The following is a 21,608-nucleotide window of genomic DNA, read 5'->3' as shown; positions in this document are numbered from 1 at the left end:
ACACACACACACACACAAACACACACAAGCACACACACTCTAAAGGACTCTTGTGTGTATTGTGAGTGGGAGTTAAGGTCAAACTCCACTATCACAGCTTGTGTCGATGTATTCAGCTCCTAAAAGGGACTGACTAAGGCGGCAATCTGCTCAACAGAGGGTCAATTCATCGTTCCAGCAAATATGACCACTTGCGTTAAAAAGGGGGTCTTTGACGCAACTTAAGGAACCATTTTGATTTTAAAGGGGTTGATTACCTTCTAGTGACGTCCAGTTTGCCTTGTTCAGATGCACACACATCAGTTTCAGTTCAGAGGGTTTATTTCCATTCAAAGTACCATAATAAGAAAATGTTAATAATGATAATAAATAAAAATGCATTATTTTGTAGAAGGGTGTAAAAAGAAAACCTTTTATTTAAATGAGAGACTGTTTGAATAATTAAACAATTTACAGATCACAACTTTTGGCCATCATCCTGTTTCACACAGTTAAAACTGTAAACATGAAACAACTACAAAATGTAAAACTGTATAATAATTTGGAAAAAGAGAGAAAGAGAGAGAGAGAGAGAGAGAGAGAAAATCAAGCACCTGCCTGAAGAGAATTACCATGAGAATAATAATACTTCCTTAATGCTCTATTACACTTAATCCAGTATTATTCTCACCTACTTTACTATAATCACTAAATCCCATTTATTCTTCAGCACCATAATAATTAGACAAATCTAGAAGTCTAAATTAACAATGAGTCTACTGAATAATTAAAACATTTTCATACATTTCCATTACCAAAAAAGTGGATTTTAAGGGGCTTTCCCTGAAGTGCATTTACTTTACTTCCTCTCCTCCCAGGTTCCCAGAGCACCAAAAGTATTTTAGAGTGGATAAGAGGTAAACATTAAAATATTCATGTATCAATTAAATCTGAAGAAATTAATATAATAAATATAACCTGACAAAGCTATTACAGGCTCTTAAGCACTAGGAGTTATTATGAGGATAAATCCTTCAGGGCTTTGGTGGCAATGCAGATTGTGTGTGTTTGACTAACGTAAATCTTTAAAGGTGGACTGATGTATGAGAAATGTGTTGCTTTATAACTGTGTCATTTAATGCACAAATACATAATGAAATCTTTAACTTCTATGGGTTTTTCTTTTTAATTATGTTTTGATTATCTTAATAAACCTTTTAAAACCTTTAATTCATTTTCTCTCTCATTTTTGAAGTGCGGCTGGTGTGACGGTGAGCACAGTTACCTCACGATTAAAGGTTTCTGATTTATACTTCGGCTGGAGCCTGTCTATGTGGAGTATGCATGTTCTCCTCTTGTATACGTGAGTTCTTTCAAGATACACCAGCTTCCTCGAAACATTTCCGACACATACGTGTTAGGTTAACTCAGTGGTTCCCAAACTTTTTTCTGCAGGGCCTCCTTTTAGTCGTCAACAATAAAACAATAATGTGAAGTTCATCATATTCTGTTGCCTTTTTTTTTTTTTTTTTTTTTGTAGCTGAAATCTCTGTGCTTAACTCATCATCGTTTGCCCATTGGTACTTTCACAAATTTGTCCATGTTTTGCTAGCAGTGCAAAAACTCTTTTTTAGTTTTAGTTAGCCTTGCTGTGCCCCCCTGTCATAACTCTGTTTGGGAACCATTGGGTTAACTGGTGATTCTAAATGGACCTTAGGTGTGAGTGTGAGCATGCATGGTTGTTTGTCTCCTTTGTATCTGTGTTGGACTTGTGATGGACTGGTGATCCATCCAGGGTGTGCCCTTCCTCTCACCCATTTGAATAGGCACCAGTAAACCTGATGGATGGATGATTGGCTGGATGGATGGATGGATGGATGGATGGATGGATGGATGGATGGATGGATGGATGGATGGATGGATGGATGGAAGCGTCAGCCAAACATAATTCTAAACATACTATATATAAACAGGATTTTATACATTTTCATCTAAAGTAAAGAATAAAACATGAAAAGGAACTGCTTTACCGCATTCTTATTTCTGGTCAAATCAAATCATTTTGATTAATTATTCATTTCTCAACTGAGGCCAGACTTGGTAATAGAGTTTGCTTGCCATTCTCTTGTATCTAGCAGTGACCCAAGATTTCCCATTATACACAGCTTCGAAAAATTAAATAGGATTACTTTGGGACAAACACCAGCACGGACAGACATAAGGGTCAGGTACAATATCAGCTGTCCATAGCAATCATATGTCGTGAATACTGAGGTACTGTAAGAACTGCAGTGTCCACCATAATGCTCTCACATTATGAGCTTTCATTTGAAGATCACCAGTCCAGTCCAGACTCAGAAGCAGACCCAGAAAAGACTGGATGATGTTCAGATATTTTCTGACATAGCAACCCAGTTTCCAATCTCCCTACACCTTGCTGATCGGTTTAATAGTATATGATTATTGAAGCAATAAAATGAGAGGCTTATTCCCAATTCATTTCAATATTGTTGCTGTCGATATGCATAATTCAAACTCTCAGGTTAGGCTTCACTATTTTCTTGGCTGAAGCTACAAAATATATATTTTTTAATATGAAAGAGCTCGTAAAACTGCTCTGCATGTCCAGGGACGCTATATCAGAGGCATTGTAATTGCTCTGGGTCCACCCCCTGAACTACAAATCCGTCTTTACAGCTTGCATTAGCATACATAATACTGCTCTGCGGACTCAAAGAGTCATGCCAATTGAAAAGCAATCATTTTCTCAGCAGAGCACTGCCATCACCACTTTAATTGAGTGAGAGAGCACTTGAATGTGTATGTGAGTGGCTTTGTATCATGAGACAAGAGATAATTGGTTGTGCAACATAACACAGCAATATGTTGTTAATTCAATGATTGGAGCTGATTACTATTGTCTAGTTGTATCCCATGGGCAACAACATGTGTGTGTGCTGTTTGTCAGAAAACAGAAGGTGCAGACAGTAACTACTGCCCCCCCTCCCTTCCACTGTTAATGCTGTATCTATTAGGCAGTTTTTGTTTTGTTAGTTTTTTACAAAAACACACATACACACCCATACACAGGCAGCTCGCAGATGAATCTGCAGCACAATAATCATTTCAGCTACATCCTAAAAACAGGGGCCTTCAGGATTCATAAACAGCAACAATAAAGAGCAGACTGCACTTCACATAAATACCCCACTGTTTAGTGACAATCAGACCTAATTAACTTATCTTGCTTAGATTGCTTTTCTCAGATTGCTGAGTAGAAAAAACAGACATGGCAAGAATGTTATCTTCTCTTTAAAAATGTGTACAGAACATTTCTGTTTTCAAGTGTTATTTTATTCATAATATTTGTCAGTGCAATGCACATTAGTAGATTCCTTTGTGTTTAATGACAACTTAAAGATTAATGTTACAGTATGACTGAATCTTTTCACTGAGTTCATGGCTATCAAGCCAAGCTTCTACCTTGATCGCCTTAGACCCAGGGAACTAAATACTCACACACAACTGATTGTCCAACACTATATATGTTTTACTCTAACGCATAGAGCGTCTCTGAATGGGAAGAATCTTCAACCAATTACCATAACAGGCCAATAATTTCCATACAAAGTGGACAAAGAGTCCATACAAAGAGTCTCCTAATGAAGATCTGTGTTACTTGTGGACCAATTTCTCTCAATGTCAAGCAAAAGCCTGCAGGGACAAAATGATTGAATCTTGAGAATTTGTAGTAATGGTAGTGGCTGCTAATTAGCCAAACTGAGAAAGGCTGCATTAATCTAAAATGCTAGTTGCAGGCTATCCAATATAGAGCTAACATGGCACTGCTTGTCAACCCTAATGGATAAATACTAAGTTATAGGTCAGAGACAAACTCATGGTGTCATAAGGTTAATCTGTGGGTATATTCTCAAATGGCTCACTCTAATATGTTTATTTTAGCCCTGTAGAGCTTAAGGCTGCATTTTGAGTGCTTTGCACAAATTATTTTGCTATACTTTTTCTACCTTGTGCCTCATTGTACTTAATGTACTCACTGCACAAATGTATTCTTTCTCTAGATTTGTTTTACTTTGTTTTTTCTTCTTCTTCTTCTTTTATTTTGTTTTATTTTATTTACTTTTTTCCCCACTTTTTTTTTTAACTTTGCATTAATAACTGTTCTTTGAGCCTTTAATTACCCAAGGGAAAAGTTGTGTGAATTTGAGTGAATTTTGACACAATACTGTTCTAATTCTCACATTTTCATTATAACATTTTAGGATAAAATTACAGCTGAACAATAGCAAGTTCGAAATAAATCTTATATTAGTTACAACTGGTGGTGTCATGTACTTGTTAAAGCTGAAATAGTAATGGTTTATCTACCTCCTTTTCTTTTTTCAGATCAAGCTTGGCATTTCACTTAACTGATTTGGATGAGTTAAAAACTATAGTTGATTCATTTATTTATATTTATTTATTATTTTATAAACCAAAATACATGCAGCGCGAACCTTGGAGCTCTTTCCGTCTTTAATTAAACACCGCCACCATCTGGCTGATTGGTGGAAGTGCAGTGCAGAGTGAAAGACAGCACTCATCTAAAAGGTGGGTGGGGATTAAATTAATTTACAAAATAAATAAATCCAAACTGAAATTTAAATCAATTTAGCCAGAAGGATGGCAATAGATTTAGACTACTTTAGACTTCTGCTTTTTCATCACATCAGTGTTTGCCACGGATTTGGAGGAGTGTGTAACCAGCTGGTAGATGTTGTTCTTCACCGCTGAGGGGCGCTGTTGACAGCGAAGATAATACTTCACATGATCACAATCAATTTGATTGTGTTTTGTTTCTACAGTAAAGGAACACAAATGTATCACAGGAAGTTCACAATATCACAGAAAGTGCAAATTATATACTTTAAAAACTAATATACCTCGTCTTAGTCGTTTCCTTCAGTTACTTTTATGACAGCTTATGAGCTCCTGTAAGGTTAGAGGTTTCTTTTGAAAGTTGTCACCGGAACTTCATCTATTTTATGTGTACTGGTTGTGGAAGCTAAAAGTAAAAGGAATCAAACTACACTAATTTGTCGATTTTAGCATCAGTGAGGGTGGTTATGAACCAGAACTGAAGAATACCGATGCAGCAACGTATAAAGTGGAAAAACTTAAGCAGAAGTACTTAGAGAAAATGAGCCAGGTTTGAATTCAACAACCTAAATCAACGTCAGGCAGTTCATTGTTTCTGATGCAATGCCACAAACATTTTAGCTGAGAAAAACGTAACTTTTAACATGCACGTTATTTTTTCCGTCTGTTGCCCAACTGTGTGATTAGTATGCCAAACTTGTGTTGTGCTAAACTAACTTATTTTTGTTAGCTGTGCTATTCAAACAAACGTAAACTGTTGACCGTTTTGTCTTTATGTAATAACGACTAATTGTGGCAAAAAGTTGGCAGTTATTTGATCAGAAATTTAACATAATTGTGACAGTATACGGTAGAAATTATCAGTAAGTTCAACTCGTTATTTACTTTTGTTTTAAAACAAGTATTTTTCACGTCTCTAGGTGCTGCCTTCAGGGACCACTGATGGTAAGGTATACTAAGTTAAGTGAAAGAAGTAACTACAACTCCCATTTATTATTTCGATTGTTCGTTGTACCTATTTAAAAATGTGGTCCTCCCACTTAATATTTAAACAGGTAAAAGCGATTTACGGGGAATTTCGAATGTCACATGTTTCTGCATGTATTCACACTGTTTGCATGATCAGAGGAAAAATACCTAATTGCTATTCTCCTTTTTTAGAAATGGTGCAAAGATCAGTTTTAGCCCACAATCCCAAACAGCAGACCAAAGGGTTGAAATGCTACAGCGAAGCTTTAAATGAACTGTTCAAAGCAGTTACAAACCAGCCTGACCAGTAAGTGATCAGTAAAATTGTGTGTAGTTTTCATGTTTTCCATATGTGTTATAGCTCAATCAGACATTTTGCTTTCTTTTGTCAGGTTTGTTAGGGATCACAGTCTTCATGGCAGTAATGAAAACCCAAGTTTGGACTCTACAGAAGTTTCACTTCAGGACTCTCAGATGCTGTTAACAGAAACAGGTACATACAGTATTTCTGTGTAGGATGAGTGCACCATTTATGTGTGTTTATGCTTTTGGGGAGAGAAGAGTTGACAGCTAAACACTTTTTAAGAAAAGTCAAAGGATCAGCTGCTGAAATCATTTTATGGTTGCTACATCCTTTTTTGTTAGATCTTCCCATCTCGGAATTTACTCCTGGAATTTCAACTTCTTGAAATGTGGTTGCTCACTCTTGTCATAACATCTATTAGAGAAACATTTCATCATTAATTGTCTTAAGGATTTTCTTTATGTCTGTTTATTCAGATGTGACTTTGCCTTCCTGTCTGGACGTTAGTTCTGACTTTCAGGAAATTGCCAAGGACAGAGAATTGCAGTGGGCCGGCCAATTCCCAGACTCACATGGCTCATCTTCATTGATACTAGTAAAGGTTTACCAAGAACTGATGTCCATTTACAACCAGCTAAAGGTGAGAGATGATAAATTATTAAGGCTGTATGTAGATTTGTGGTTCTTGCAGTTATTAGAGAATCAGGACATAGCCCTTGTGTGGTACAAGGGTGCCAGGTTTTGGGTTTGCCTTGTTCTCTACTTTTATAAAATGTGTTTAGTAATTTTGGAATGATGATGAAGATTGTTATCATGTAAACACATGTTGCTCTGTGTGCATACAGGCAGAGAGACACAGTCAGCAGCAGTGGGAGAGGGAGCTGCACGAGCGTGAAAGGAGGCTCAAACAACAAGAGGAGGCTTTTGAGAGACTAGCTGGACTTGACGGGACTGTCCACAGTCGCATTCTGGCTGCAGAGGAGGTCAGATATAAACATCAGCCAATCAGGCTCAACCAAGGAATGTGTTTTGTATTTCTTCCCCCTGTTTCCTCCCCTTTCATTTGATGCTCCAGATATTTTGTTATATAAAACCGTCTTGACAGGTTTTTAATTGCAACATGATATGGACAGACAGCTTCAACAGCATACCTGGCAGGTGAATGGGTTAACCATGTTTTTGTCACAGACTAGCTGTAACTTTTCAGATTTTTCTAGTGGTTTATTAATAAAATCTTACTACATTCCAGCTGCCTTGCCAAGAAGTCTCTTTCCATCCCTTTGACTTTGACTTTATACTTGAAATAATGTGATTACTAGCTTATTTGTAATAACAAAATACCTTTCATTCTTTCAAAGCAGAATTTTGACATAATATAGATGTGGGCATATTTCAGCACAATGATTTATTAATGCACAAGCATTGTTTTTCTGCCTATCCTCATATGTGAACCTTACCAGAAACATCAGAAAGAACTGAGCAGGCTGCAAGATTTCATCCGAGAGAAAAACAAAGAGAACAAGAGGCTTAAATGCAGTTTTGACACCATTAAGGAGCGAAATGACAGCATGAGGAAACAGGTTAGAACATGATTGTGTGTGTTTTGGGTCTAAACTTGCAAAGCTTTATGATTCTATATTTATAAAATGCTAATAAGTGTAAAGGGTAAATTTGTTTAATTTCTTTTTCTAAACAAAAAGCGAAATTTGTGGCCGTTGAGTCGAAGCAGTTGCTATCTTTGTCCACAGGAGGACAGTACAACATAATACTTGTGTATTTGAAGTAGAATAGAGCGCATCTGAGAGGTTTGCAGACCCTTTTAAAATTTTCCACATTTAAAGTTTCAGAACCATCTCAAAATGGATTAAACTGTTTCTCATCAATCTTCTGTCCACATTTCACAGAGGCAATAAAACAAGCAAATTTCCATTAGAGCCTCTTTCCATACTTTATTAAAATAAAACAAAAATAGGTGTAATTCGAAAATCTATTGAGATCTCTGTATAGAATCCCATGTGGAAGTTTTCACCCCTTTATGTGTTTTTCCAATGTGGTTGATATACAACCAAAGGTTAAAATAGATAAGCTCTAACTTTGTATACAATATACCTACGGTGGATATAAAAAAGTATACATACCTCTGTTTACATTCCCATTGTTTGTGATGTTAAAAAAAAGAAGACCTCAATAAATCATTTTGAAACTTTCCCCACCTTTAATGTGACCTGTAACTTGTACAAAAGAAAATATGGGACAACGATGACATTGCAAAGATCTGGACATCCCCCCAAAATTGATGAAAAGTGACTAGGAAAACATGTCAGGGACACTGCCAAGCAATACTGAAGAAACTGAAAGTGTTTACTACATATGGCAGCAATCTCCTGTATTCTCCATATGTCTGGACTCTGGGATAGCAATGTGAAGCATTCTGACAAAGAAAAACATCCAAGCCTGGCTGCAGTTTGCAAAAAAATACAATAAGTCTCCCAAAAGTATGTTGGAAAATGTGGTATGGTTGGATGAGACCAAGATTAAACTTTTTTTTAGCTCAGTTTCAAAAGATACATTTGGTGCCAGGAAAAAAAAACACTTTGCATCACCAAAATAACACCATATGCATGGTGAAGCATGTTGGTGGTAGTATCATGCTTTCAGGTTGCCTTTCTTCAGCTGGCGCTGGGACTTAGTTATTGTGGAAATAATTCTAAACGGTTCCAAATTCTAGTAAATTTCTACTAGAAATTACATGCTAGAAAGCTGAAGCTTAAAAGGAATTTCATCTTACAAGATGAAAATAACTCCAAGCAAACATAAAAATCAATAAAATTTCCTTCTGACTTTACAAGAAGAAAATTAAACACTTGCAATTGCTCGGTCAGTGCACAAGAGATGCCCTGCCAGTCTGATAGATTTGGAGTGTGTTTGCAAGGAAGAGTGGACAAATTTTGCCAAGTCAAGATGTGCCATGCTGCTAGACATGCTAGACACAATTCAGCTGAATTGTACAGGTTATGTGTTACATTGCTGGTGGGACACGTTTTGAAATGGTTTATTATGGTTTTAATTCATAACAAAAACATGACATTTTAACAGGGACATATACACTTTTTATATTCACTATAAATAGAGATTGGAGCTCAGGTTCAAAGGATCACTGTAAGTTATACACTCAGTAAAGACAGGCTTTTATTGGAAGAGATGCCTTTTTTCTTTTTTTTTTTTTTTTTTTTTTTTTTTTTTTTTTTTTTTTTTTTTGGTTTTTTGGTTTGTTTGTTTTTTACAGAATACCAAAGTATTTAGATGAAGGCACAATTTTTTTCCTCATGGAAAACACCATCTTTGCCCCAAATCCAACTTCTTTTAGCACCCTAAGAACGCCAACCCTAAAGTGAGATGAGATGGTGGCAGCATCTGTGGGGATGTTTTAATTAACAGGGACTGGGAAACTGTTCAGAATTTAGGGAAAGATGTAAGGTGTTAAACAGGCAAATGTTTTTAGGGAAACCTGTTTTTGTCTCCTGGGGAATTGAGATTTGGACAGATGTTTGCCTTCCAGTAGGACAATGACCCTCAGAGTATTCCTAAAGCAACACTGATGTGATTTAAAAATAAAAAAATGGCTAAATGTCTTGAGGTGGTCTAGTCAAAGTCCATTCCTCATGAGTCTGTGGCATGAGTTACATATTATTGCACACCAGCAGGGCTCAATCAGCTTCAAGGAACTGGAACTGCTTTACCTTCATGAAGGGGCAGAAATGTCAATGATTAGATCTCCCAAGTTTGTAGGGACATAATTAATGAGATTCCTTCTCTTATTGCTGTAAAAGGAAATGTTGATCTTCCAGAAAGTGCTGACTATGCAAGTCATTACTGTACATGATCAAGTTTCATGTTGTTTGTCTTTCTTTTTAGATTAGGAATTTCTGTATGGAAGCATATTGTGTTGATGAAATGATGCAAACCGCCATGTATGTATATATATATATATATATATATATATATATATATTTCTGTTTTCTGTAAGCACTTTGAGATTTCCTATAATATAAAGTGCTATACAAATAAAATTTATTATTATTATTATTAACATTTTAACTCTAAGTTGTAAGACAACAAATCGGGGAAAAAGAATGCCAAAGAATGAAAGGGCAATACAGAATCATGGCAGCCAATTATAAAAAGGTACTTGATGACTCTGAGGATATTAGGGCAAAATTTTTCACCAGGGTTTGTGGAAGAAATCAGGGACTGAGCATATTTTTAACTACTTAACTACTAACTAAACAGCTTTATGGTAGTATCATTTTGTGACTGTATGTCCTGTTTTTTTGCAGAAGAGGTGTTAAGTTTTGGTAATAATTATAGAGATCAACTCTGGAAAATATTAAGATCATTGCTGAGTGAAAACCTTTTCAAGGGTGACCGGGATGTCAGTTCAAGTCAAAGGTTTACATTTCAATAAGATAACGTCCCAAAACATATATCTGAGGAAAACCCTGTGAAATCCTGCAGTGACCCAGTCAGAGTTCTGGACTGATCCCAGTAAAGTAGCTCTGGAAAGACCTGAAAATGTCTGTGAAGTGATGCTCCTCATCCAGCTTGGCTGAGCTTGGATGATTTTGTAGAAAAAAATAACGTAAAAGAAATGTGCCAAGCTGAAAGGATCAAACATTGGTATTCAGCCTGCAGTGTTACATTTATTAAAAGCACTAGAGAAATGAAAGGACACTTTCCTCATCGTGATACCTGATTTTTCCAGATGAGAATGGGCTCGTTGAAGCAAGATGAGGGCATCTCAATTCCAGTCTCAGTATAATAAGCAAACTGTACTGGGTCCTGAAGATGTTCACTTTGCATGATGAGGTGAGCCAGTAACAGTCTGTCCAGGAGGATATGGGATGTTGGGGAAACTGGTCTGCAATCACGAAGGGCAGGTGGATGAGATTTTCTTTTATTGTTTTTAGGTAATGGAAAGATACAGGGCAGCTTTCACATTTACTGGAACTTACACTTGACTCAAGCCGAAGTTAAAGAGGTGAGATTGTTGGATGTGGGATTGTTGAATCTCACATAGCTGGTCTGCACAGGCCTTCAGGACCCTGGAGCGCACACCATCTGGACTTGTAGCTTTGTTCTGATTCAGTCTCTCCGGCTGCTTCTTCATCTGACCGAGGGCGAGGCATAAGAAGTTTGAGTGTTTCCTGATGTGTGGAGATTTTGATGAGGCTGTGCTAAGTTTATGGCTGAGGTGCATTGTGATGTAACGGCAGTGTCGCAGGGAAGCTGTGTGTCCAGAGATGGAGTGTGACGCCTGAGTTGCTGGAGGCAGCTGAAGAGCATGCTGAGTGTTATTTTGAATTAAATCTATTGAAAAACAATGTTCAGCTTATTGGCTGTGTCAGTCTGATCCCTCTCCTCCTTGAAGACTGATCTTTCTCTTCTCTGGCCATACATCCTTTCATGAAAAAATTTTCTATTTTCTATTTTAAGTTGAGTCTAACATGTAAAATGTGGAAAACCTTAAAGGGTCCCAAAATGTACAGTCGAGTATACCAATAAATTAGGATGCTTTGTTGGTTTATGTGCCCATTGGGAACTTTAAGAGTTTTACCTTCCTCTGAATTAATGTATTGCAGCTTTTAAAAGCAGAACCCAGTGACAGATTTACTGCATCAATAAACTGATTTTAGTTTTTCCATGTCAGACTGAAATTCACTGTTTTTACAATCAACAGTTGGATGAGCTCAATGAACAAAATAAGAAGCTGGAGAGCCAGTACAAGAGGTTGCAAGCACGATTTGAGAACCTACAGGTAAAAACATATTTATCAATTCACATGAGTCTTCCTTTTTGTTTAGTCCTTTACAATCAAAGTCAGGTTTGCATAAATTGTGATAGTTATGAGAGGTAGTTTTAGCATCCAGTGAAGAACTGAATATTCGGTCATGCCATTTTTTATGATTAATTTCTGCATGTAGGTTTTCAGTTTACAATGAGTTTGATAAATGAATAAATCAAACATTTACATTTTTTTAATTCATTCAATTTTTTTAGAGGAAACTTGAGCACTGCACGAACGCCTGTCAGAAGGGGAGTATAAACAGTAAAGAGTGTAATAAACCTCACGTAAAGGAGAAAACTGCTGCCTCTGGAAAACCCGGTGACAAGGTACATCATCAAGTCTCTGTGTGCGTTTGTTTGTGTTCCAGTCCAACGAACTACCAATCAGCAAGCTTTCTGGATTTGCTCTAATTGCAGCTGCAATACTTACTCATTAAAGTGTTTACTATTTAAAAAAAATGCTCATTTAAAATGGTTAGACAAACACTAACACACTGATTTACACATCCAGGCTGGAACAGTACAACAGTACTTCTCCACAAACCACACTGATGCTGCCAACTGGCAGGATATATCAGTTTGTGATTTAGTTAAGTTATCATCATGTTGTTGATGAAGATGAATGTACTTAGCTGGTTCTGTCAGGGAAAATTTAATTTAAACCATTTTTTTCTAAGCTGTTCCCCCAATGTCTGTTGTATTGATGTGAATTTGCCTTTCCTTTGAACTTATATTAAACACACACACTTCTAACTCATGTTTATGTGACTTTTTTGTTTTCATTACTTAGGGGGAAGGCTATTTTTAAGAGGAAAATGGCTAACTAAAACAATAACTTTAGGCTAAAACGACTTACAGATGCTGACTTTAGTTATATTGTTGGACCTATTTTTATCCTGTCTTCTTACAGGGCAGCTCAAGTCCCATCCAAATCAAGCTCTTAGCACTTCTGCTGGAATGGGTCCTTGATGGACAGATGCTGTCATCAGTAGCAGGAAATGAACTGGGAAGTGTTGGCCAGTGTTTGCCCCCAGAGTTTCTACTGAATGAGAGATCTGTCAAGGTAGTGTGTTCAGCACAGCTTAACTCAGATCTTTGGATTTCATTGCAACTGTATTCCAGTACAGTTTGTGATCAAAGCCCAAAAAAGCACAACAGATGATGAGAAGGTGACAAAGTCTGTGGGGTTATAATTATAATTTATCTTTATCTCCTTAGGTGCTGCCATTATTAGCTGACCAGCTTCATCTCACGCCTCCGTCGGAGCCTAACCTCCTCCTCAACCTTCTCCGCCTCATTTACTCAGCTTTGATGCACTTGGACAAGAGCATTCAGGTAATATTAAGTTATTTATGTGGATAACTTGATTCTGTTGGAGCAAGTAGATTTTGGATGCCAGATTTTGCTGTGTAATATTGACAGTGGAGCATGTTAGGTTTCCAACTATTTCCTCAGATTTAACCAAAAACAACAGCTGAATTGTTGTGTGTTTAGAAAATGTCCCTTCTAGTTTTATAAGCATTTCCTTTCTTAAAAAGAAATGATTGCCAGATGTAACCTGCATATCTGTTTAAGATCATTACCCCAATGTTCTGTCTGCTAAGTCTTTACAGTGAGTAGTCAATGCAAGCAAGTCACATCTTCTGACTGAGCAGCAGTGCTGAAATATAGAATAACTGCCTTATAACCCTTGAAAAGTACAGTCAACTTCAAAAAGAAGAAACCCATGTGATCTGGCCTTGTTGTAAAAGTTCAGTTCTCATAACATCTCTGCAAGGAAAAGACAAATAGTTCTTCTACATATTTACACTTATATACACTTCTTAGCATCATTTGTTAATAGATTATTTTTGCTATCAGGTGGCATCAAACCAGAGATTTGGACATACAGCCAGTTATGGTTCACAAGAGATTACTACAAAAAGAAATCTGCTTTATTATGTAGCAGAAACAATTCAGTTTCTCCACCCCCTAACTACATCTGAAGTATACATTCACTTCAAACAGGAGATGCCCACTTTACTGGTATACCCTTTCTCATAGCATGGAAAGCATTAATGTGTGGAGGTCCTGTCAAGTTTAATCTTGAACAGACTGTTCCTGTTTTTGTAGCTTTAATAATTATGTGTGTCCTCCATTTTCCAGCAATGTGGCCACAAGCCCCTCAAGACCTCTTGATAGCAAACACCATGCATCGCCAATTACTGGTTGAAGAGGTGATGGTTGAGCCATCTTTATATTGTTAATCACTACATATTGATATGAAGACCAAATGTCAGCCTCCAGTCCTCAAGTCTTGTGCTTGTTGTTTTTATATCCCACTTTCTGCCATGGATTAGAATCCAGCCTTCATCTACTGGCCCTAACCACAGCCTGCATCTTCCCTGCTTTGGTTGTCTTCTGCAATTCTGCTGCAGGGAGCTTGGCTGCATCATGTTTGTTGTTCAATTTATGTCATATCAGCGAAGTGACACGCTTGATGTTGAACTGGAATCATATGCCCTCTTATTGCTGCAATATGTGTCCGTTTTCAAGAAAAAAATCCAACCAGCAGTGGACCACAATGTATAAATAGAGTAAGGAAGATTATTTAAGATCAATGGGCCTTTGTGAAGCAGTTTGGATAGAAAAGGAAATGTGTGTGTGTGTGGGAGAGACTCTCCATGGCTGTTGAAAAACACATCTTTTGGATAGTAACTGGTTTACTACACTGTTATTGGCTCTGTCAGATATTCAGTGAAGACTCTTGCTGGCTCCCCATCAGCTGACCTGGCATTGTTAACATATTATTCCCACTGTTGACAGTTTTATAACAAAACTAACTCTGTGTATTTGGCTGTATCTTTCTGTATACCTTTCACAGCACGTATCGCTATCTGCCACTTTGCGGCGAATTGGAGAGGAGGTGTCAAGGCCTGCAGCCCAGTCAACCATGTTCCAGTCCAAAGACTCAGACCTGCCCATGTCTTGTATCAAAGCCACTGAGCCCTTCAGGAGTTGGCCGCTTTCCCAGAGCCCTTGTCCTCACACACGTATTCTTGCAAACCTCATCATCCTTCGCACCCTAACACAAGGTATCAGTGATGGAACATATTAACCAAGTGAATTTAGAACTATAGTTGAAAAGTACAATGAGTAATTATGGCATTATGGACAAGAATAATAGTGTGAACAGCAATAATAGCCACTTAATGTTGTAACAGTAGTGTTGGTATGAAAATCCTTACCATCACGTAGAATTACCCAAATTTCCCTGAGGGCTCTCCGAAAGGATTAATAAAGTATTTCTATTCTATTCTATTCTAATTAGATCTTCATGTCTGTTAAAACTTCATGCAAACAATATTTACAGTGTTCAGCAAAGCTCCAGTGTCTTGTACAGACAGCATATCGTATTAAGCCTTTGCTCTAAGGGTTTTGGTATTGTTTATAGATCCCAAATTTGAACTTAAATATAGGTGTTTAATGCTCAAACTGTTGGAACAGTTTCTCAACCTATATGTGATGCTCCTAACCAAATGCTGAATATATCTAATATATATATATATTTAAAAAGGGTTTCCAGACTTTAGCAGAGTATCAAATTTCTCCTTTTTTCCTTTCCTTTTTTGTACAGTATAAAATATTTCAAACCATTGATTCTTTTTTTTCTACCTTAATTTTCCTGTATTGTTACATTCCCTAAGACATTTTAAATTAAAATTGATTAGTTTAAAAGTCCATAATTAGTAGGACTAAAAAGAAAGTGTAGAACTTGGATTTGACTTAAGGCTTTACAATCCAGAGTAAGACTTACATGTGGCTTGTTCCACCTCACTGGATTACCAAAACAGAGTTGACCAATGCTGAAATATGCTGTATTACATTGACATGTTTGTGCTTCAGTCTGTCATATTTTGGCCTGTTGTGGTGTGGTTTTCAGAGTGTTAATATGCACAGCTATTCACGACATAAATACGATCGTGTGTGGCTTAGTGGTCACACAAAATCACACTGTCAGTCATTTTGCTGAGGGATCCAGATTTAATTGTATGGTTGCATGAAATATGTACAGACGGGTTTCTAAACAAAGCTTAACTATGAATGTGACCATGATAAACACACCCATCAAACATCAGCATGCTGTTACTGCAATTACTAGCATGCTGGTGAAAAACCCACTATCGTTTTACCACAGTGTTTACACGACTACGGATGATCAAGATTAAAGTGTGGAAACTCACCGGGGGGTTTAATTCCCAGTGTGGCATGACAGTTGGTCTGATGTATATATTTCAAATAGGCAAATGGCCTCTTAGCCACAGCCAGGTTTTTCTATAAGCCCTCCTGCACTATAAGTCTCTATACACTGACTTGGGATCAACCTGCACAACCTAGCATATTTTATGAAACCGTCCACTGAAATGCTCTTCGGTCTGATTGGAATAACAACATCGGTCTACACAGACTATTTTCTGTTAGTCTGCTTTCCAGGTTTCCTTTTTGTCCTCCTCTAGATTGACAGGAAACCAAATTAAGTATAACTAAGAGATGTGTCCTCACCCTCTTTTTGCTGGCGTTTCGTAAATCAGAACAGGTACCATTTTGGTAGGAAGCTGACCTTGGACTAAAATCAAAAACAGATAAAGAGCTTTTATAATGTCGGACATAATTCCTATGTGAGGTCATGCCTTACAACAGGTTTGATATGACTAACGCCCCTAACACACACACACACACACACTTTTCAATGTAATAGGTCATTGAAATAGAACACACAAAAGTGAGAATAAACTGCCTATTTCGATTTCTCATTTTAAATCAGACTGAAGGCATGAAATGTTTTAGACATCATATATTTCTTCCCTGTCTGTAGCCGATGTACTGGCCCAGGCATTTGACAGACTCCATGCTGATCTTAAATGCGAGGAGAGTCGACGTCTGTACATCCAATATGGAGGAGTGTTTGTGCTGCTGTCTGTGCTTAGGTCTGGTCGCATAGGGCTTCGCCAACTTATAGACATCCTAATGCAACTCACTGAACAGTCCCGTAAGTAAACATGTTTTGTATTGCTTATTGATGTTTGTGTAAATCTGTCTTCTGAAAAATCTCCCTCCTTTAAAATATATTAATACTTGTTCTGTGTTGTATTTATGTTTTAGTGATGCTGTGGTGTTGTGTTGTGAAGGCATTAAGGGGCACAGCATCAGGCCACGGACAAATTTCCTGTGGGGACACTAAAGTATCATATACTTCAAACCTGTACGTTCTATCATCTGTCGGCTGTGTGTGAGAGAAGCCGCAGCATGATCCAAAAAACATGAGCTCTTTCAAAAATTGCATGTGACATAATAGTTTTGTCTGTGATGTTCATCCTGAGAACCACAAACTCTAAATGTATATAAAGATAAGTTTGTAAACTCAACATCCAATAATTTTTACAATGCCCTTTTACTTCAACTGTTCATCTACTTCCCAAAGCTCTCAAACCAGAAATGTCTCAAACAGCAAAATGGGAAATAGGGAAATAAAATCATAGAGGCACAGGAGACCTGTTTAGCCATGCACATGACGTTGGTCCTAAATGATGATTTAAAGGCCTGATTTTATTTGAGCCCATTGCTTTCTGTTGTAATGCTGCATGGTTTATCTTTTGCAGCTGCATGTAGTGCTGGTGAGATATTATTGTAACTGATGTCTCAGACACTGCAGCATTCTTTACAGATAGGAGCTCAAATATTGTAACAGATGTGTAACCCTTTGAATTGACGTTCACCGATAGTCCTTTTTTTTCCAGCTCACTTCTGATTTAGTCAAAATTGTGTAACTCAATGTGAATGGAAAATTAGTTTGTGATTGACATAGCTGCTGTTTTCACTTTTGTAAGTCAGATTTATAGAGTGTCCCAACTATCACTATTTACTTTGATTAATACCAGCCCCTTCGCTGTCTTACTCCATATCATCCCCACATGAAAACCGCATGTGAAAAGTAACAGTCGGTCTGTTCACATCAATCATAAGCACTGGTCAGGCAATAAGGCCTGGAAGCTGCTGTCATAAAACCTCGGACCTCTACCTCCTCCTGGCTGTTTTATGGCAAGACAAAAGACTTGATGGAGGTGGATAAGGTTGAGATAACAGCTGCAGTGTGTTTTCATTAAAGGGGGGGGGTTCACCTGGGTTATTAACCGTATCATTTTAACTGCTGTTTGCTAATACAAAGCAGAACCATATGCCAGAAGCAACTAGGAACTGAACTGTGTTTCAAGAGAACTGGAAGCTTAGCAGGACTTGTTAATTACTGTGTTTTACCAGCAGCAGTAATGAGGAGAGATGGAAAAAGGTTGAGTAACAGGGGGACAGAGGTTTACACCTGAAATTCTCCAATAAAACAAAACAGAAGTGTACTTGTACACAGAACACAAAAATGCATACGTAGGATCTCTGACTGCTTGTTTAAAGTTTGGTCACATACCAGTTCTGCATGTCTAAATAATACAAACATCAGAAAAAAGGGCAGTAGACAACATAAAGAGTCATCATAGCATCCACTGATTTGTGGTTAACAGTGGGTACATTAGCTGTGAAACTGCTTCATGCAGTATATTTAACCTCTATGGTCATCAAAACTTGCCAAATCAAAAATTATTATTTTTTTTTTCATGATTGCAACAGTTCAGAAGTTTTGTTTTGTTCAGATTTATGTGCACTTTCCACCCAAACTTGACTTTAAAGTTGGAGGATTTATGATTTGTTCTGTTCTATTTCATGTCCCGCAATATCTTATTATATCAGCTGTCACTTCCAGGTGGTGTGTGTTTGTTTTGCTGTGTTTGTTTGTTTAAATTATGTATCCACATTGTCACAAATGTACCACACAGATTAAGTGCAGCATTGAGTTTGTGGACATTCCAGTGGCAATTTTCTCTCTCAATATGCGGTTTTAGGGTTAGAGCAGACACTAAATCCCTCCTGTTGCTATGTAACATAATCAAATGTAGTGGAACCTCACAGATGATGTTACAGTAAAGTCTCTAATGTTGCGTTTGATGTAAGTTGGAAAAAGCAGAGGCACTGCCAGACTTGCTCTCTTCCTTTTCTGTTCTTTGGCTCTTAATGTTGTGTACTTACCTGAATAAACAAAGGCAGTACAAGAGCATAAAAAAATACTTTGTGTACTGTTATATGAAATGAAAAACAACAAAAACGCTTCTTCTGCTTGTAACAGTTACATTTTCTTGGAGAATTATGTTGAATTCAAGGTAGGGAAACTTCATCCAAGCATGAACTGGTTGTTTGTCTTGATCATCGAAGTTTTGGCCCTGTGATGGACCGGCGACCTGTCCCGGATGTGACCTGCCTCTTGCCTGACAGCATCTGGGATAGACTCCAGCCCCTCCATGTGACCCTGAGTTTGAAATATGCAGAGTGTAAAAGAAAAACGTTAAATGTTAAACCATAAAAGGTCATGTTATTAAATCTTTTACTGGAAAGGCAACCGAACAAGCTTTATCTGTCTCATATTGTCAGATTCTATCCATGTTATACTCCTTATCTGAACGCGATCCTATAATTCCCGGTTCAAACCTCCATTGTGATGTGATACCGGCGAACTGCTGTACCAGCCAGAAAAGTCCCTCCATTGTTCAGATTTTAGCGTGTGTTTTTTAAGACAGAAAAAAGTTAGGTTTTGAAAGGGTAGGAATGTGACTTTAGCAGAAACAAATGTTTGTTTACCAGTAACCAAGTTTATTTTAGGACTTCAGAAGGTCAACTTTTTCTGTTACTGATTTAAAAAATGTTCATGTACCATCTGTTTGCATTGATGATGATGTCCTCTATGTTTCATCTCTGTGTGTGTGCATGTTGTTGAGTTTGTGGTTTGATGATGGGAAGGTCAAAGCTAGAAATGACAGCAGGGAAGTTCTTCTAAATCCACTCATCACAAAACCACTCTGACCAGCATCTGTCTCTCTGCCTCACTCAGTTTGATCATTAGTGTTTTTATCGTTCATTTGGCATCCGCACAGTTTTCATTCTGAAAATCTAAAAAGTATGGCAGAATAAATCTCATCATTTCCATTTCCTCTTGAGTTTTAACTGAAGAATATGTTGCTGATTAGTATAATTGTTTTAATCATATCCTGCTGTCTTTGCTCTGCTTGTAGGCTACTTAAATGCATTTCTAGAGGCTTGTAGCTGTGAGGAGTTTTTCAGGACAGTTTCTCAGCTCCTTAAAAACCCTTGTCTGGAGCTGCCATCACTCGAGAAGCTCTCCATCCTTCTGCAGAAGCTCTCCAGCATAAGGTAGTGACTGATATCTGCAGTGATTTTGAGCTCTTAAGAAAAATGAATGCAACTACATTTAATATAGAGGGATTCAGAGTTTGATTAGCTAGTGGGTGAAAATATATCAATTTGTCTTAAAAAGTTCATGCACCACCCAGTCTCATTTTAACTAACCATGTCATCTGGGCAGTAACTGATGTAACCTACACAGACTGATCATGGTTTGGGTCTTTGTTACCAAGACTGAAAAAGTATCTTCTGGCTTGCTTATCCACTAATGTATACTCAGCCAAGGAGATGTTTTTTTTTTTTTTTGTTTTGCTTATTTTCAGTATGCGAGTGAAACTTTGGAAAAGGTTTTACTGAAAATGTGTCCTGGTCATACTGTCTTTATACAGGAAAAACCGTCATCTGTTTGAGCGCTCGTCCATCCACCTCCAGATACAAGACCTGCATCACAAAACTGACCCCGCTCACACGTTCCTGTGCCTCAACCTTAGAGCCATCCTTCACAACCTGAAATAACACGTTTCTCCTGTTTTTCTTAGTTTATGTTAAAGCACAACCTTTTTATGGAAGATGACATACCTTCTAATTCATAACTCCTGCTCTTTAATGTCTGCACGAGTAAATCACGAGGGCATCAGTTTTAGCTAAAACATCTGCATGGATAATCTGTCAATACTAATGTTTTTTTTTTTATCGTTCTTTTACTTGAGAAGTTTTCCTACTCTTTTTTTGTACTTGATTACCCATGTGTTGTTCTTTTTTTTGTTTTTGTTGTGTTCCACATTGTTAACCTGATTTTTTCCATGTGATTAAAAATCTTTTCTTTAAAATGAATGTCCCTTTTGCAGATGAAGGACTTATGACTTTGAAACTTTTTGATGACAATACACAAAAGTTCCGAAGTAAAGTTTGGAAACCATACGAAATGTCTGAAATTCATATGTTATATAGAGAAAAATAAAATATTTTTCCCAGAGCATGGGTGGGCTGATGGCAGTAATGGTCTCGGTATGAGACACGCTTGTGATGGAGAAAATTGAAGTACTGGAACAATTACAGCTTATATTTCAAAAGCACTTGTTGAAAACCACTTTTTTGGGAGGTTGAATTTGAAAGAGCGTGTCCAGCATTTTTTTAGGTCCCTGCAGCATCACAATTCCTTAAATAACTACATGTGTTGGAAATGTTTTTGCACAGATAACGTTGAAGTATGGCAAACTTGTTGGAAGATTTTCTTGATTTGTTGCCCATTGATCATTATTCAATTTGATGGTATAGAATAAAGCCTGCTTGTACAAGCGTTGGGTCCTCACATGATAAACTATTCAATTTGAAAACGTTTTAAACTAAAACTAGTCAGATTGTAAAAACTGATGTTAGAATATAAATGAAATAGTGCAATGATTTGCAGTTCTCATAAACCAATGCTTTATTCACTGTAGATGATAGAAAACGCATCAGGTGTTGAAAATAAAACATTTAAAAGGTTACAAAAAAAGTTAGGACATGACCATGCTTACCTCTGTGTAACATTAATTGGATCCCCAGCTTTTTCCTGGAGTTCATGGAACCA

At 37.3% G+C, this 21,608-nt stretch overlaps 1 protein-coding gene across 2 annotated transcripts; it reads left to right on the top strand.

Annotated features, from left to right (window-relative positions):
* Positions 1 to 5,047: 5,047 nt before the first annotated feature.
* Positions 5,048 to 21,328, top strand: LOC121649822 (coiled-coil domain-containing protein 138-like). 2 transcript variants are annotated; one of them, XM_042000915.1, is made up of 15 exons: positions 5,048 to 5,188; positions 5,559 to 5,583; positions 5,800 to 5,914; positions 6,000 to 6,100; positions 6,388 to 6,551; positions 6,757 to 6,894; positions 7,372 to 7,491; positions 11,649 to 11,726; positions 11,969 to 12,082; positions 12,666 to 12,818; positions 12,974 to 13,090; positions 14,619 to 14,829; positions 16,611 to 16,784; positions 19,906 to 20,044; positions 20,425 to 21,328. In XM_042000915.1, the coding sequence occupies exons 1-15, from the start codon at positions 5,180 to 5,182 to the stop codon at positions 20,549 to 20,551; spliced, it is 1,785 nt and encodes a 594-aa protein (XP_041856849.1). In that variant the 5' UTR covers positions 5,048 to 5,179; the 3' UTR covers positions 20,552 to 21,328. The 2 variants fall into 2 exon arrangements, with proteins under 2 accessions (XP_041856849.1, XP_041856848.1); XM_042000914.1 differs by lacking the exons at positions 5,048 to 5,188; positions 5,559 to 5,583 and having other exon boundaries at positions 5,594 to 5,914.
* Positions 21,329 to 21,608: the final 280 nt, after the last annotated feature.

This window comes from Melanotaenia boesemani, chromosome 12, assembly GCF_017639745.1.
Source record: "Melanotaenia boesemani isolate fMelBoe1 chromosome 12, fMelBoe1.pri, whole genome shotgun sequence".
NCBI classification, from domain to species: domain Eukaryota; kingdom Metazoa; phylum Chordata; class Actinopteri; order Atheriniformes; family Melanotaeniidae; genus Melanotaenia; species Melanotaenia boesemani.
This window is presented reverse-complemented; position numbering and strand designations above follow the sequence as displayed.

What these genes read in the sequence shown, in the direction of transcription:
- LOC121649822 (XM_042000914.1), top strand. Translation starts at nt 5,664, where the DNA reads ATGTGGTCCTCCCACTTAATATTTAAACAGGTAAAAGCGATTTACGGG. An exon ending in ACTTGGACAAGAGCATTCAG is followed by an intron (nt 13,091 to 14,618) that starts GTAATATTAAGT and finishes TACCTTTCACAG; the next exon opens with CACGTATCGCTATCTGCCAC. An exon ending in CAGAAGCTCTCCAGCATAAG is followed by an intron (nt 20,045 to 20,424) that starts GTAGTGACTGAT and finishes GTCTTTATACAG; the next exon opens with GAAAAACCGTCATCTGTTTG.